General features: G+C 42.7%; 3 protein-coding genes across 7 annotated transcripts; 2 read left to right on the forward strand and 1 right to left on the reverse strand.

Annotated features, from left to right (window-relative positions):
* Window positions 1-323: 323 nt before the first annotated feature.
* Window positions 324-8,437, reverse strand: pus3 (pseudouridylate synthase 3). 5 transcript variants are annotated; one of them, XM_077550394.1, is made up of 7 exons: window positions 8,270-8,437; window positions 2,311-2,683; window positions 1,975-2,240; window positions 1,629-1,812; window positions 1,058-1,167; window positions 747-919; window positions 324-635 (listed from the first exon to the last, which is right to left on the reverse strand). In XM_077550394.1, exons 2-7 carry the CDS (start codon window positions 2,680-2,682, stop codon window positions 397-399), a joined length of 1,344 nt encoding a protein of 447 aa, XP_077406520.1. In that variant the 5' UTR covers window position 2,683; window positions 8,270-8,437; the 3' UTR covers window positions 324-396. The 5 variants fall into 5 exon arrangements, with proteins under 5 accessions (XP_077406520.1, XP_077406519.1, XP_077406518.1 ...); XM_077550393.1 differs by lacking the exon at window positions 8,270-8,437 and adding an exon at window positions 2,771-5,211 and having other exon boundaries at window positions 2,311-2,686; XM_077550392.1 differs by lacking the exon at window positions 8,270-8,437 and adding an exon at window positions 2,771-5,210.
* LOC144038170 (uncharacterized) lies at window positions 5,522-8,051 on the forward strand. The gene is made up of 3 exons (XM_077550396.1): window positions 5,522-6,099; window positions 7,597-7,722; window positions 7,807-8,051. Exons 1-3 carry the CDS (start codon window positions 5,961-5,963, stop codon window positions 7,911-7,913), a joined length of 372 nt encoding a protein of 123 aa, XP_077406522.1. The 5' UTR covers window positions 5,522-5,960; the 3' UTR covers window positions 7,914-8,051.
* LOC144038167 (myosin light chain kinase, smooth muscle-like) lies at window positions 8,168-16,411 on the forward strand. The gene is made up of 12 exons (XM_077550388.1): window positions 8,168-8,440; window positions 9,572-9,728; window positions 9,802-10,113; window positions 10,207-10,306; window positions 11,182-11,385; window positions 11,478-11,695; window positions 11,817-11,940; window positions 13,409-13,561; window positions 13,802-13,931; window positions 14,166-14,247; window positions 14,582-14,722; window positions 15,997-16,411. The coding sequence occupies exons 1-12, from the start codon at window positions 8,183-8,185 to the stop codon at window positions 16,200-16,202; spliced, it is 2,085 nt and encodes a 694-aa protein (XP_077406514.1). The 5' UTR covers window positions 8,168-8,182; the 3' UTR covers window positions 16,203-16,411.
* Window positions 16,412-16,672: the final 261 nt, after the last annotated feature.

Consider the following 16,672-nt stretch of genomic DNA (forward strand, 5'->3'; position numbering starts at 1 on the left):
TGTAATGCAATGTAAAAAACTTCGAATAAGTATTAGAATAAAATCCGTGGTAAAAAGAAAATATTTACATTAACGCGAACAACTATTTCGAATGGCGATGTAACACCAGAAAACACTTCTCGTTTTGACATTGGTTCCGCTTACATTAGCGTCCACAACATTGTTTTTTGTACTCATTACCCTCAATTGGAATAGTAACTCACAATGTGTATTTGTGTAGAGTTACTAGAAGAGTACCTCCCTAACAATGAGTAGCAATTTTAAATTTGCCATGACTTTCTGGTGCCAAAGTGCAAGTGCTTACAGATGAGCTACAAACTGAATTGATTCAAAAGTGTTTATTTCACAGAAACACACACTTTTTACTTGAAAAAATTAAACTTCTTAAAAACATTTTTATTTGGTACTCGTGTTGGACACCTCAGAGGCAACAGGTGAATTTTGGGAATATTTGGACCGCTTCCCTTTGTGAACGGTCTCTCCGCCGTCGCCTTCCTCCCGCTCCAGGCGACCTCTCTTGACAAAATGCTCGATGCGCGACTCCAGGCTCTCGCAGAGCGGACGCTCCAGCAAGGGTCGGTACTTCCTCTGGCGGCTGCCTTCCACCAGTAAGCATAAACCGGGCGATACCCCGCCTGTGAATGAAGGGGTTGGAGGAGCAGCTTTAACCATACGTACAGTTACTTGCATCCATTCATATTAATCTTTTTTTTTTAAATTAAAATGTTAATGGTACGACTTCAGACCCGTGTCCTCTAAGCCTCGAATCATGTCGCGCAGGACGTGAGCCTCGACTGCGCTCTGCGTCCAGTGTTGCTGCAGAGAAGACAGGGCGAGACTCAGCTCCTCGGCCTCCCGCTCCCAACTCAGGCCGTCAAAGTGGCAGTCGTACAGGACCAGCGGGTAGTACACCGCCATGCTGGATGAGAGGATTTCAAAAAATAAAAATAAAAAAAAAAGTCATGAATTTTCTCAAATAGGAGATCAAAACGGTGTATGGATAAATCTAGATAGATTGTGAAATAGCTGGCACGGTAACAAAATGTGGTGAAGTCACCTGTATTGCGGCTTCCTGGGGTTGTTGTGGACATCGAGGAGGCTGTGGATAATTTCTGGCGCTTCCAGCTTCTGTCCAATCAGAAGCAGCACGGCCATCATGCAGCGAACCTGCAGCATCGCAACAAGGACCTTAGACAAAATGCTTCAACTCACTAGTTAACAATCCTATCAGTCGTACACGCTTAACTCTTTGACTGCCAGACGTTTTCAGAAAAGGGATGCCGTGGGTGCCAGCCGATTTAAGCATTTTTGACTGATATTTCAAGGCCCACAGAAAATTATGTGTTTGGACTATGGAAACACACATACTACCAAATGAAAGATTGGACTCTCATCTTTCAACAGAAAAAAAAGTTTGTTTCCACCTTATTCCGTTTTTCAGTAATCAACAATAGAAAATGGTTAGTTTCACCTCTGTTTTGAAAAAACGTATTTTAACTTCTTTGGCACTCCATAGGATTTTACTAAACGTTATTTAAAGTTTTTGGCAGTCAAAGAGTTATAAAGATAACTGTATAAGGAAAGTTTGTTATAGTCAACCGTTTTTTTTCTCTCTCAAGTTTGGATACCTGATGGTAGAGAAAGGCGAGTCCTTTAACCTCAAACACGAAAAAGTCATGTGGGTCCGTGCTGTCCGCACGTTGGTGGTCCGTTGGCTTGACGGTTGCCGACAAGATGGTCCTCTCAAACCGCAGGACGCCGTTGCCCACGTCCATCTTGCACAGGTTACGAAAGTCATGGGTGCCTTCGTACCTGATGGTGAGGACAGAAAGATTAATTGTTGTACCATCTAACGGAAGAGCATTTAAATGTTCTCTGCCTGTAGCTCGATCAACCAAGATACATTATGGGTAGTAAATAAAAAGTCCATCTTTTCCACGCAGTTCAGTCGGCTTGAGGATGTTTTCCTCCCACCTTTTCGCCGCTTCCGCCATCGCTGCCACATCCAAGGATCCTCGCGGAAAGTAGTAGCGGTATGTGCGGGACTGGCAATCGAAGCGCGCGCTGAAGCCCTCAGCGGCGGGGGCCCAGTCTAAAATCCGAATGTCCTGAGGGAGGACTCTGTTCAGCATCTTCACGTAGGGAAGTTCGTCGGCGGCGTTGGTGTCTTTTTTGCCCTTTTCAGGAAACAACACGCCCAATCCGGAATACTGTGTGGAGCGTAGATCGATTGTTATCACCTGTCCAGGGGTGAGAAGAGGACAACGTGGATGTGAAAAACCCCACAACTCTGAAAAGTGGTGAACTCACCTGGGAGAAGGCGCTGACTCCTTTGTCTGTGCGTCCGCATCGGTGATAGTTGGAACTCTGGCGGTCCTGGATGAGGCGCGTCTTCAGGAGGGCTTCGAAGAGCCTGGCCTCCACAGTGTTGTCTGTGTTCTCCTGGACGGCGAAGCCCTGGTAGGACCATCCCAGGTAGGCCAGACGCAGGGCAACGTGGCGGCGAGGGTGTGCGGAGAAGTCAAACGGGCGCTCCTTGCCTGCTTTCTTTCCCTTTTTAACATTTGTCTTCTCGTTATTGGGAGATGGGCTGCTATCCACGTGGTTTCCATTCAGTTGGGACTTGAGCTTCTCCAGTTCCCCCTCTAACTGCTTTATTCTCTCAATTAAGGTCTCAGACATTCTGCTTAGAAATGGGCGAAGAAAAAATGAGTAAGTTTCCAATAACTTGAATTAATGATGGTATTAGTAGTAGTGTTGAGCGACGTACTTTTTACTAAACAATTGTCGTTAACAATACGGGTCTACTTTAAACGCAAGTAATAGCTAACATCGCAATAAAACCTTTACTTTTAACGTCAAACTTGTTGACAAACGTGCTTTTTTTGTTGTTTGTTTTGCTTATCCCATCCGATTTACGGAGTCGCCCATGTCAGCGCTCACGGTTACTTTACGTGCCGATTTATGTCAATTCCGAGCAATTTACGGTATTCAGGCACTTCCGGTCCAGTGTTTAGTTGGGAAATGTAGTCCATAAAGTAAAAGACGGGAATGGGCGGTTAGGTAATGATTTAAAATTAAAACAATAAATAAATAAATGAAATAAAAGAAAACTTCTGCAAGAAGTACAACATCTAAAAAGACAAACACAACTTAGGATATAATTATTGACCATATAATCGAGCACTGTGAATAAAACCACCTCTAAAACTTAACAATTAGTACCCACATTCACATGTAAACATTTCTAAAAAACCTACCCTATGTTATTTGCTAAAAAACAAAAAACACATTCTGTGTTTTTGTGCTGGCCATCTGGCGGCATCTTGGTGTCAAGGAAGGAAGTATGTTGAATTGAATAGAGTAATTTTGTGTAGACATAAATAGTGCTTTGCCACCATCTTGGGGCATCTATAGACAATGAAGAACCTTTTTAACTAAAGTGACGGGTTAAGGAAAGCACAACAATACGCAAATTCCTATAATTTAATTAAACACAATTTGCATGTTTTGGGAATTTCTGGAGAAAACCAATATACAAACTTCCCACAGAGAGCCCAAAATGGAGATTTCTCATCCCGAGACAGCCATGTTAGGCTAACCACACAACGATATCCTGAGGTAATCAACCCCCATGTGATGTCCTGACACGACCTTTAAATAATATTTAAGAAAATATATGTAAAGGTCGTAAGTAACTGGCAGCAAATAAGTGTTGAAAAAGGTTGTGTCCTGGTCCTTCAAAAAATCTAATTAATTCTAGTCTCCACCACCTGGAGCCATGATAAGGTTTTATTATCGTGGATGCCACCTGTTGCATCTAAAATGTCAAAAGTGTGTTTCCCTCTGCCATACATTAATCATAAATGTGACAGAATAGCTTAAAATTGTGAGTTATTTTTGTGACACGACAACTTTGTCGCATTTTTATGCTCTGCAGTCTATGACTTTTTCGACTTAGTATAGCCACAGGAGGGCCTCGTTCCATCCTTTAACTGCCGCTAATCGTTTGCAAAGTCTCGACGAGTGGCCACATTTGGCATTCTTGTGGGAACAGGATGTGAAACCACAAACACGGCGCCTTTCATGTTCTTCCCGGGAACGGGAAGAACCAACGCCAGCCAGGGCCTCGTTTGTGCCTCACTTTTGCTTTTTCCTGTTTGGAATTCCTCGGAATTCAATGGAACGATAACGGCGATAGCCTGGAAATGAGCTCAAAAACATGAAGAGGAAAGTTCATGTTATTAGGAAGACGTCCATATTAGGCCAAAAAGAGAGCTTCTGGTTCTTTTCAAAGCTGCTGTTTGAGGATTTCAAGCCCACCACGAGGTCCACATTGATCTCAAAACGACTCTCTGGAGATCATAGGGCATTATTGCGTAAGTGGATGGTGCGTTTTGCATGCTTTCAGTACCAGGGGACCCGCTGATAGTAAATAACATGACCCCGGCGCCCCACCCATGTGGTTCAAATTTACACGTAGTGAAACCAGAATGCTGACATTCTCCAACAGGCTAACGTGTCTCCAGAATGGGATTGTCTTATGTTACACAAAGAAAATGGGCACAAATGCACCAGTAATGCTAAATTTCAATATCTATTCGGTACACTCATTGTCATTCATTTCCAAATTTCCCTTGTGAGCTGTAGAAATCTGTGCTCATTCCTCATATCTTGCGTTTTGAAACAAGCACAAACACACTAAATATCCCAAATCATAGATCTTAGGGACATACGCTGAAAAAAAAAGAAGTAACAAAAACAGCTCGAGCCCTCAAATAGCTATCGTATCCCAATTAATCACTGGCGTGTTGTCCTATTTAAATAAATAACATCTTTCCCCAATAGTTAGCTCAGTTAGTCCATTCTCTCAGCCACAGTTCATTATTATTTGAAGAAAAGGAAAAGAAACAAATATGCATCAGATTGAATATTCCGAAAAACAAAGGCAAAAAAAAAGACAGCTCAACCCCTCCAATTGTTATCATTTCGCATTGATTAGGAACGTGTCCACTTTCAAATAATCAATGCCTTACACCAATAGACCGCTCAGTCTAACAGACATCCGTTCTCCATGTTAAATGCAGACCGAAAAAGATGGCGACAAAGAGAAACATTTACATATGAGCCACTTCGTCATTTCCTCACATGTTGTCCACCTAAAGGAATAAATGCCTTGCCCCAAACAGACAGTTATTCCACATTTGATAAGATGACTGAAAACAAATGAAAACAGAGAGATACATAGACATCAGCCAACAAAAAATAAAAAATAAATGCCTCACCTCGAATTGACAGAATTTCTAAATGTTGACTGAAAGGTAAACAAAGAGATCGATTATTTACTACCGTATTTCTTCAAATAGAGTCATCTCTCCCAAAAAAAAAAAAACCTTAGCCAATTTCATTTTTATTGAATATGAGATGCTGACAATTATCAACGAAGAGATACTTGAGAAAGCCGGAACGTTGTTATCTAAGTAAGTCATCAGCTTAACACCGGAAACTTTTGTCAAGTTGACGGCAGTCAATAAACAAAAAGCGACAAGAGCGTCGCTCTGCGGGCCACACCCTCAATAGAGTCGCTCGGGCATATGAATGGTGGAGAAGACGTCTCATTTACGAGACGTTGTCGCCCTACTTGCTTTTCCTGATTTTTGAGGCTACTCTGGTTGCTCATCGACTCCTTTTTTTGCTTTCTTTGGTCTCTCCCACACATTTCCTTCTGACGTGTTTTTTTGTTTACCATCACATGTGACTGTATGTTTTCGAGAAACCGGGGCGGCAAAACAAGGTGTTTCCTGCATCCCTCGGGGAGCGGCGGCGGCGGGGGGGTCCCTCGGGGTCACGGCAAACAATCTCCTCCTGACATAAGAGGCATTTTTTTTTTTTTGCACAGGAGGAGGCCCGTGGGATGAATCACTCAAAGTGAAAGTCAGCTGCTATTTTAAAACGCAAGGATGGACGAGGATGGTGGCGAGCCAAAGACTTATGTGTCCACAGTGCGCCTGCTGCTCCGGGGAAGCGCACGCGGCAAAGCGGACCCGCTCGCCCACGGGACGGGGATGACAAACACGGCGGGATTCTCACGTCCAACAGGTAAAACCTCACTCCGTTTAGCGCGCTTGTCATTTTGTAACCCGAGCGCATCTGCCGTTAAACTTTGCTGCCGTCTATTCATAAGCGTTTAACACCCCCTTTTGCGAGGGCTGCAGGCGCTTCACGCTTGACCTTTTTTTAACTCGCAGCCTTTTGCATGAGGACATTGCAGAGCGCCATCGGGGGCGACATAATGACTTTCGGAGGTTTGCACGCTGCCACTTGAAACGCGCCGGGCAGAGACGCTTGCCGTCCACTTGAAGAAATAAACGCCTTACCGCCGATTGACGTTTCGTTTGGTCTAAGTGGTACGTGCTGAAAAACATACGCAACAATGAGGTAGAGTTACTTTGCACTGGCGCTACTACCATATTTCCGAAAATAGACCCCATGCCTCCGTTAATCACCGGACATGTTGGTCGTCGACTGTGAGAAGTAAAAGCCATACCGCTAATTGCTGTTTCATTTGGCCCGACTGTATATGCATCGTAGAGATACAGCTACTTTACTTGATTTAATGCTACTAGCATATTTTCCAAAACAGATGTCATGTCCCAGTTCATCACCAGATGTGTTGGTTGTCCACCGAGAGAAATAAATGCCGCGCCACTAATGTTTTTTTTTAGTTTTGTGATACATGCTGAAAAACACATACGATAAAGAGATGTCAATACTTTGCTCTCATGCTAAGATAAAATTTCCCCAAACTAGATGCCATGCCCCAATTAATCACCAGATGTGTTGGTCGTCCACTGTAAAAAATGAACACCTTACCGGCAATTGATGTTTCATTTTCTCTCCGTCATATACTGTACTCTAAAGAGCAACAACGAGATAGTAATATGAAGGTAAATACTAACGTGGCCCAGATGTTTCGGTCATCCATTTTGAAGACGTAAACACCTTACCCCAACAGATTTTTGATTCTTGTAAGAAATAATCAAAATCGTACGCATTTAAGATGTAGAGCGCGAGATACTTGAGCAATGTGTGTATTTCTTTAAAAAAAAAAAAACGTGTCTCGGCTATTCGCCTAGAAAACAAAACCGTACCCAACAATACAGTAGAAATAGAAGTGATTTATTGTACGTGATACACGCTGAAAATGATCAGCAGCGCCACATTTCGCTTTCGCAGGAAGAAGTCGAAACCCGCCTGCGGCTTCCCTGGCAACGCGACGCCGTGTGAAGTTAGCGGGAATGAAGAATATGAGTGAGAAAACGCTGTGACAAGATATGCAACCCGGCCTTTGGATTTCAAATTAGGGCTTCGAGAAGGGTTGGGGTTTTGAATTCTGGTTTCGGGTTTGAAATCAGAATTTCAAAATCAAAGTATGAATTAGGGTTTCGTATCTGGGCTTAATAAAAGGATTTGGCTTTTAAATTCAAATTCATGTTCCAAGCCTCGGCTAGCGTTTCCAATTGACACCTCAATCAAAGCATCGTGGCTTTGTAACCAGTTACGTGATTTTTTCCCCTTTTTTTTTTTTTTTTTTAGGTGAGAAAGTTCATCCTCTTCAAAATCAATCAAATGTCATAAATGGCGTCGCCAGAGACGCCACAACGTTGATCTGCGACAATTCTTCTGGAAGTCAGTCCCGCAGTGTGGACATACACTTTAAAGGTACCATTTTTAAGAGGAAAAAAAAAAACATAATCAAGGTCAACGTATTGCTTTTGAGATTGCTGCTGTCTGCACTCAAACAAGAGCAAAAGCCGAGCTGCAGTCCCGACGCGATGGAGGTGACGGCAGAAAACACGCCAGCTTCCGGAAAAGATGGCGGATGCAGGACCGAAGCGGAAGCCGGTACGTGAACTGACCGACTGGTTTGCACTTCAGCACGATGCGCCGCTTAATGATGTGTTGAAGGAAATCTATTTTGGGAAAACATGATGACGTTGTGATATCGCGATACCGTGCTAACGCTTGCGTTGGCGGAAAGCCACAGAGGACAAATCAGGGTGATGTGGGAACGAGATTCACCTGTGAGCGTTTACTGGCTGTTAGTGCCAGGTGAGCCACTAAAACCAATCATGCTTGCTCGCTCATGATTGGTCCCATCCTATTTGAATCTGCCAATCACATGGCCAACCCTGTAAGCCCGCCTTCCTCGTCAGTGTGCACAGGCAGTGAGCAGCTGAACCATCAAACAAAAGGAAAAAAATCTTGCCTTGGATTTGATTTGCTGTTTTGCTTTGTCTCTTTTCAAGGTTCGTCTGTGGACTTCCTCGACCCGCCGGAGCACGTGGCGGTTCGGGTCGGCGAGCAGGCCCGCTTGCTCTGCCATTTCCGCACTTCCTGCGTCCCCGTGGCCTGCTGCTGGATTTTCAACAGAGGAAAGGTCTCAGGATTGTTCCAATTGACACCTTTTTTTTAAATTTTATTTTTTAGGATTATGGATATCAGGCGGGTGACGATACATCACGATGCATAAGAATCTTGCTGTATGACGCTGATGAATTTATTTCTAAGAAAACAATCCATTAATGAAATCGTGCTGTTACGATATGTGCTAATGGATGTATTGGAAGAAAAAAAAGAATCTACGCTGTATTATGATAGTTTGATATTGTGATACGTTAATCGAGGCATTGGAAGACAAGTATATAAAATATATGATGGTATTGTGAAATACTACAATACAGTTGGATTCAAGGGTTTTAACACATTTTTGATGCATCATTAAATGTGATATCGCGATACAACTAATCACTACACTGGCAGAAAATCATTGATACCGATACCATGATTTGCAGATTAGTTGTTAAAAAATAAAGAAAGCATGATGTTATCGTGATACAGCTAATCGATACTGGCAGAAAATCATTGATACCAAGACTGATGATTGCAGCTTGTTTTTTATAATTTATTTATAATTAGGAAAGCATGATTCATCATTATTGAGCTGTATTCTGATACTACGATAATTATTGCTAGAAACCATCCACAATACATAGTGGTATCGTGATACGGCACAAATTAATATACTGGAAGTCAAACAAATATGTATATATGTGATATCGCGATACAACTAATCACTACACTGGCAGAAAATCATTGATACCGATACCATGATTTGCAGATTAGTTGTTAAAAAATGAAGAAAGCATGATGCTATCGTGATACAGCTAATCGATACTGGCAGAAAATCATTGATACCAAGACTGATGATTGCAGCTTGTTTTTATAATTTATTTATAATTAGGAAAGCATGATTCATCATTATTGAGCTGTATTGTGATACTACGATAATTATTGCTAGAAACCATCCACAATACATAGTGGTATCGTGATACGGCACAAATCAATATACTGGAAGTCAAACAAATACAAATCGTTATGAATGCTGTTTTTATATAAATAATAAATTCATTTAATTTGAATTTTAAAAAGTTATTTAACCATTTAATTTTATTTATTTATGATTTAAATGTAACCATTTTATGTAACTATTTATTATTCCTTTATGCAGGCGGTTCTGCCAGACCCGAGGATGTCGGTCAGTGGCGACGACACGCACAGCAGCCTGGTGATCTCGGCGGCCCACCCGGAGGACACGGGCTCTTACACGCTCATCGCTCGGAACCGAAGCGGTTCCGCCGAACACACCGTCTCCCTCAGCGTCATACGTGAGTATCCAGCTTTGAAATAAGCTTGTGAAACTCAAGCGCTTATATTTATATTCCCGCCCCTTTCCACAAGATCGGCCCGACCCGCCCGCGTCTCACCCGGTGATCTCCCAGCTGTCGGCCGAGTCCCTGGTCCTCTCCTGGACGGGTCCCAGCTTTGATGGCGGCACGGCCGTGTTGGGTTACATCGTGGAGGTCCGCCGGCTGGGTGCCGACGCATCTGGGGAGTGGACGGAAATAGCCGAACGGTGTAAGAACACCTCCACCCAGGTCAGCTCGGGCCTGGAGCCCTACGGGAAGTACCGCTTCCGAGTACGGGCCTACAACGCCGAGGGCGTCAGCCAGCCCAGTCAGGAGTCGGACGCTGTTACCATGGCCACTGCCAGTTAGTTATTTTGCCAGTTTGACGTTTTTGTTTCTCCTGACCGGTTCCAAAATGGCCGCTTACAATACTTGTCTACCACTTTGTTTGTTTTAGAAGACGAAAAGAAGGATGAAGTGGGACCTTTTGTGAAAGTTGTAATTGATACCAAACAGGAGCTTCAGGACCACTACAACGTCCATGAAAAGTTGGGAGTGTAAGTTTATCAGCTCAAATGTATACTTAAAGTGGAAGACAACCCCCAATTTCTCGGACGATATGTCCTATGCAGCCCCACTAGTCTAAATATGGCATTCTGGTTAATATTGCGTTGGTGGAATACGAGTTAAGCAGCAAAATTTTGACCATCTCAATGGGCGGCCATTTTGCCACTTGCTGTCGACTGAAGATGACGTCAATGTTGCTCAGGTCTCAGGCAACAACCAATCACAGCTCTTGCTTCAGATGACAGGGTGAGCTGTGATTGGTTGCTACCTGAGCAACTGTGATGTCATCTTCCGTCGACGGCAAGTGGCAAAATGGCCGCCCCCTGAGATGGATAAATCGGCTGGATTTTGCTTCAGATTCCACAGATGTAACATTAATCAGAATGTCATGTTTAGACTAGTGAGGTCACATGTAACATTAACTCTTTGACTGCCAAAAACGTTAAATAACGTTTAGTAAAATCCTATGGAGGGGTGCCAAAGACGTTAAAAGACGTTTTTTTCCAAAACAGAGGTGAAACTAACCATTTTCTATTGTTGATTACTGAAAAACGGAATAAGGTAGAAACAAACTTTATTTTCTGATGAAAGATGAGAGTCCAATCTTTCATTTGGTAGTATGTGTGTTTCCATAGTCCAAACACATAATTTTATATGGACCTTGAAAGATCAGTCAAAATGCTTAAAATCGGCTGGCACTGGGGACAACCCGTTTCTGAAAACGTCTGGCAGTCAAAGAGTTAAGGAATGTTTAATTTCCAGTTTAAGGAAGCCTATGATGGATATTGCAAGAAAAGCAACCACGACAGTTCTAACGGATGCACTAGATTAGTTTCTAAAATGCTGCCGACTCGCTCTTGTCCAGTGGCAAGTTTGGGGAGGTGTTCCGTCTGTCCCACAAAGAGTCGGGCGAGGTGTACGCGGGCAAGTTCTACCGGTCAAAGAGCTCCAAGGAACGCTCGGCTGCCCGCCAGGAGATCGAGCTGATGAACTGCCTCCACCACCCCAAACTGGTCCAATGCCTGGCAGCCTACGAAGCCCCCACCGACACCGTGATGGTCATGGAGTAGTAAGTAACCAAGCGGCGCCAACATAAGCACACCTGGGCTTCAATTTGGACTCCAAATGGATATATATATATTTTTTTCCCATCCGTCGTAGCATCGCGGGCGGGGAGCTTTTCGAGCGCATCGTGGACGACAACTTTGAGCACACGGAGCCCACCAGCGCCGGCTACATGCGGCAGATCCTGGAGGGCATGCTCTACGTCCACAAGCAGAACATCGTCCACTTGGACCTCAAGCCCGAGAACATCGTCTGCACCGACCACACCGGAACGCGCATCAAGATCATAGACTTTGGCCTGGCTAGTAAACTGGGTGAGCAGACGGTTTTGAAGATCTGATGTCTGTCTTGTCTATTTCTGTCCGTCTTGTCTATTTCTGTCGGTTTTCTACCTGTCCATCCATGTGCTGAATGCATTTATCCGTCTGCTTGTAGAAGAGGGTACGCCCCTGTTGGTGATGCACGGAACGCCAGAGTTTGTGGCCCCCGAGGTGATCGGCTACGAGACGGTGGGCGTGGAGACGGACATGTGGAGCATCGGCGTCATCTGCTTCATATTGTAAGTAAATAAATCACACGCAGCTACTTTTTTTTTCTTTTCTTTCAAGCCAGCTGGGAATACTCATTGAAATCCTAGAGGGAATTCAATTCTCATCCCCCAGTTTTTCTTCTATAAATAACAGTGGCGACGGCAACGCATTGCCGTCTTGGCTTAAATGGCAGAATACAATCCGCTAACACCCGTATTACACCAAGGACATGGTTTAGTCGGGGAGCAGACCTCCGCCAAGGCTCGGTGGGCCAAATTTGGATCTTCACCTTTATAGTTGCCCCCTTCTTAAAGTTCTTGCTTCAGCGACCAAGCCCCCAAAACCACCCCATGTTTTTCTTTCAACTATTAACTCTTTGACTGCCAGACGTTTTCAGAAAAGGGATGCCGTGGGTGCCAGCCGATTTAAGCATTTTGACTGATCTTTCAAGGTCCACAGAAAATTATGTGTTTGGACTATGGAAACACACATACTACCAAATGGAAGATTGGACTCATCTTTCATCAGAAAAAAAAGTTTGTTTCTACCTTATTCCGTTTTTCAGTAATCAACAATAGAAAATGGTTAGTTTCACCTCTGTTTTGAAACAAACGTCTTTTAACGTCTTTGGCACTCCTCCATAGGATTTTACTAAACGTTATTTAACGTTTTTGGCAGTCAAAGAGTTAATAGTTTAAACATACATATAAACTCATTTATGATCCTCAAAACATTTACAAACGCGTCCTACATTAGCCATAAAAAATAAACGCGTTGTAAATTAGATTTTGTATGTTGCCGCTTCCCAACTCGTAAAAATACAATTGACTACTTTTTCTAAAGAACAAAGCTATGGCCTGAATAATGAAGCGCCTCCCATCACTACAACACAGTTCCATGGTGCCAAAGCAATATCCTTTTTACAGGGATGTGATTTGACCAAAGTGAAATTATCTGAAAATTTAGCCGGGGGTCTGGGAGCTCATGGGTTTTCCGTGTTTTTAAGTACTTTCAATGCACTCACATGACAAAGAAATAGACAAAACAACAGCATAAATTTCCAATGTATATTGAACTATCCCATATAAAATGGCAGTTTTAGTCAACTCAAAATCAGTCACATTCAAAAACATTGGACTGCCTTTGCTTTTAAAAACTATCACTGAGAATATCATCATATCTAACTCATGTGATTACTAAGTTAACACATAAATAATGTTGAAGAGTTCAAATTTCATGAACAAATAATTGTATCATGACCAAATGAAAAGTAACTCATATTAGAGCATACCACAAATGTCTTTGTTATAGCAGAAGATGTTATCTGTCGGAGTCATGTGCATACACAATCAACTACAAAAAAAAGAAAAAAAAAAAAATCGGAATTTTTTTTTTTTGGGGGGGGAGATAAAAAAAGCGGAATTCCGCGAATTAGCGGAAAAATCACATCCCTGTTTTTAAAATTGATCGCTGGCATCTACATGGCCCCTCCCCCAGGCTAAGCGGAGAGTCCCCCTTCCAGGGAAGCAGTGACGCCGAGACCTTCGCACTCGTGACCGCCGCGCGCTACAACTTTGACCCGGAGAGCTTCGAGGACATTTCTGACCAAGCCAAAGACTTCATCAGCGGCCTTCTGAAGAAAGACCGCAGGTTGGTAGGAAAGCACAAAGACAAAAGGTGTCCGTGCAGTTAAAACAAAATTTTGTTATTTTAGAAATGTAAACATTTTTTTTCCCCTCTAAATCAGATTTATTTTTTTGGCAAAGTACATTAAATACGTTTGTCCACAGTAGTCTACTACTAACTTTAATCCTGACTTGCTGTATGACTTTCCCACCAGCCCAGTTGTGATTTTTACCTACGTCGGGTGTTTTTCCTTCACCTCCCCAGGAGTAGGATGTCATGCATCGAAGCCCTGGTCCACCCCTGGATGGCGTCCTTCACGGCTGTCAGCCGCAGGCCCACCAAGACCCTCAGGAAGGAGAAGATGCGACGTTTCCTGGCCAGGTGCAAGTGGAAGGTAATGGAGAGAATGAAAATACAAAAAACAAACACCGTAAGTCACCATTTTATCAATTTTCACAAGAAAACCACCTGTGATACTTAAGGATATGGTAATTTATCAAAATGATCACATAAATGTGTTCCGCTAACAACAGCGCCATCTGCTGGAGTACACCTGCTTGCCCTGAATTCAAAATCACCTTAAGTGTGTGTGTGAAGAGCACGTTGCTGTGTCTTTTCAAACTTTCAGAAAACCGGCAAGGCTGTTCTGGCCCTGAATCGCATGGCCAACCTTTCCAACAGGCCGGACTCTCCTGGCAGCTCCTCAGACGGTAAGACTGCCCGACGCGCGCACGCCGATGCCACGGCGCTGACATTTGAGCTGTGCGAAGAGGAATGGGCCGAACTGCTCGTGCCAAGCATTTTGTATCCTATTTAAAAAGACTTGAGGCTGCAATTCGTGCCAAAATGCAGCAACTATTGATAAGGAATTTGACAACTAAATAAATTTGCATACATAAAGTTTTTCTCACATTGTCATGGTGTATAGAATTTTGAAGACAATATAAGTTCCAGGTCCTGGAGCTACATATGACTGGCACTTTCATATTGTTGCTTCAAGTCCCCCCCCCACCGTCCTTAAAGGCCGCTTTCCCCTTGATCCAGAGCCGAGTTGGAGCCAAGAGGCAGAGGAGGCAATCCGCTCGCTGGATAAGCAGCTGCACGGCGAGCCTAGTTTCCGGGAGCTCCTGAGGGACGCCAGCCTCCCCGCGGGAGCCACCGCTCGTCTGGCGTGCCAAGTGGACGGTTAGAATGACCGCCGGCGCTTCATTAAATTTGACCCGGCAGGCAAAACCGCCACAACAAGAAAATTAAATATACAGTTGAGCAGGAAATATTTTGATTGGCGTGAGCATTTTTAATTAAATAAAATCACGTCATGACAGTTGGGAGCTGAAAGCCAAAAAGTCACCATAGTGACATATTTGGTGTAAATTTTTACCCCCAAAAAGACGCAGGAATTTTGTTTCAATGATGTATCGCGATATGGTGATAATGGATCTCGTGTAGGAAAATTTCATGACGGTGAAATCACAAACTGATGTTGACATATTAAAAAGTAAACCTCACAATATGGCCATATCAGGGCTGCTTGATTATGAAGAAAATATTAACTCATTCACTCGCAAATATTTCCACTGAAGCAACCCCCTTTGCTCCCGGCTGTTTTACGGGATTTTGCAAGGCCTACGGAATATTATTTTATTACTATAAAAACATGGAACCTAACAAAAGAAAGATCATCAGGGAAAAAAAAAAGTATATTTCTTTTTCCGTTTTGCAATTGGCATTAGAATATGGCTGAGTTTCATTATTGATCACAAATTTGTTTAAAACGGTAGGGGGAAGTTTATACTCTGCTGCCACCTGCTGGCCGTTTTTATAACTACCATTGCTTTAAGCGTTCTCTTCAGTTCAGATGCTGGATCAAATGCTCTAGCATAAAAAAAACCCTATAAATACTTTTTTTAAACAATGTCAATATTTAACTAATTTTTTGCCAGCTCAGTTAAAATTGATTTTTGACGTTTATAGTCGTCAATGGCACTAAATGAGTTAAAGTAAAAGGTTTTTATACATTTTTGGGAGCAAATCAGTTTATCACGATCACTTTTCTTTTACTTTTTTGGGGTACAAAACAAGAAAATGTTTCAACATAAAATTATTTGACGCTCTATTATTCAAGTTCCTTTTGGATGAAACAACTCTTCGGAAATTTGTTATTTAAAAAAAAAAAAAAGTGCAAATATATAAATTTAAACAACTCAAAATTAGTATTAATAATCTTTTCTTTTTTTAATGATTATGCAGATTTTTTTAAATTGTGGAGTGTAGTAATTGAATTTCAATTAATTGCATAGCCCTAATCAAGATAAAAGTATATCTCATCACGATACAGTGCAAATAGATTGGAAGAAAACTATCATGTCATTAATCAGCACATCGTTTGGTTCGAATGGGAATAAAACTCTATGATACCTAAATCTGTATTTGAGCGCATTCCCCATGTTGACCTCCAGGTTACCCTCATCCGGAGGTCAAGTGGCTCCATGACGACAAGCCGCTGTCCGAGTCGTCCCGAGTGAAGATGGAATGCGGCGAAGACGGCAACTGCTCGCTGATCCTGTCTGACTCGCAAGCGTCAGACGCCGGCGTGTACGTGTGCCGGGCCATCAACCAGCTGGGGGCGGCCTCGTGTTCCGCTCGACTCAAAGTAGACACGTGAAGGGAAAACGGGGGGAGGCCAAATTCCCGATAGATGCACTTAAGTATTCATCCTTTTGAAAGAAAGCGTGCTGTTACCAGGTCAGATGTTTGCATTATTCAACACGAGTCAAGGAAAAACTTTTGTTTTTGTTTTTTTTGCATAGTCCATGTTGTTCAATGTGAATCTTTTAATAGCATTTGTAATTAAAAGCTACATTTGAAAAAGAACATTCATGTGAGTTGACGTCAGTTCCTATTCAAAATTGGCTTTTTGCTATTTTCTTCGTTGGTCACTATTGTGACTGATGGGCTTTAAATTAATTTCTCAAACGTCTTCAGCAAATACAGACAATGAATTTATTTGTGGGAATTCTCCACAGCATAGAAAAAAATAACTAACAAGAATAAATGCATTACTTGATAGAGAAATGTCCCTTGTGAACCCAAAGAATGAATTGGTATGAGGACTAAAGACGATCCATAAACACA

Source organism: Vanacampus margaritifer, chromosome 18 (assembly GCF_051991255.1).
Source record: "Vanacampus margaritifer isolate UIUO_Vmar chromosome 18, RoL_Vmar_1.0, whole genome shotgun sequence".
NCBI classification, from domain to species: domain Eukaryota; kingdom Metazoa; phylum Chordata; class Actinopteri; order Syngnathiformes; family Syngnathidae; genus Vanacampus; species Vanacampus margaritifer.

What these genes read in the sequence shown, in the direction of transcription:
- pus3 (XM_077550394.1), bottom strand. Translation starts at nt 2,682, where the DNA reads ATGTCTGAGACCTTAATTGAGAGAATAAAGCAGTTAGAGGGGGAACTG. An exon ending in CCCAGGAAGCCGCAATACAG is followed by an intron (nt 920 to 1,057) that starts GTGACTTCACCA and finishes CCTCTCATCCAG; the next exon opens with CATGGCGGTGTACTACCCGC. An exon ending in TCGAGGCTTAGAGGACACGG is followed by an intron (nt 636 to 746) that starts GTCTGAAGTCGT and finishes CTTCATTCACAG; the next exon opens with GCGGGGTATCGCCCGGTTTA.
- LOC144038170 (XM_077550396.1), top strand. Translation starts at nt 5,961, where the DNA reads ATGGACGAGGATGGTGGCGAGCCAAAGACTTATGTGTCCACAGTGCGC. An exon ending in GGGATTCTCACGTCCAACAG is followed by an intron (nt 6,100 to 7,596) that starts GTAAAACCTCAC and finishes TTTTTTTTTTAG; the next exon opens with GTGAGAAAGTTCATCCTCTT. An exon ending in TGTGGACATACACTTTAAAG is followed by an intron (nt 7,723 to 7,806) that starts GTACCATTTTTA and finishes CACTCAAACAAG; the next exon opens with AGCAAAAGCCGAGCTGCAGT.
- LOC144038167 (XM_077550388.1), top strand. Translation starts at nt 8,183, where the DNA reads ATGGCCAACCCTGTAAGCCCGCCTTCCTCGTCAGTGTGCACAGGCAGT. An exon ending in GGATTTTCAACAGAGGAAAG is followed by an intron (nt 8,441 to 9,571) that starts GTCTCAGGATTG and finishes TCCTTTATGCAG; the next exon opens with GCGGTTCTGCCAGACCCGAG. An exon ending in TGGCCAGGTGCAAGTGGAAG is followed by an intron (nt 13,932 to 14,165) that starts GTAATGGAGAGA and finishes TCAAACTTTCAG; the next exon opens with AAAACCGGCAAGGCTGTTCT.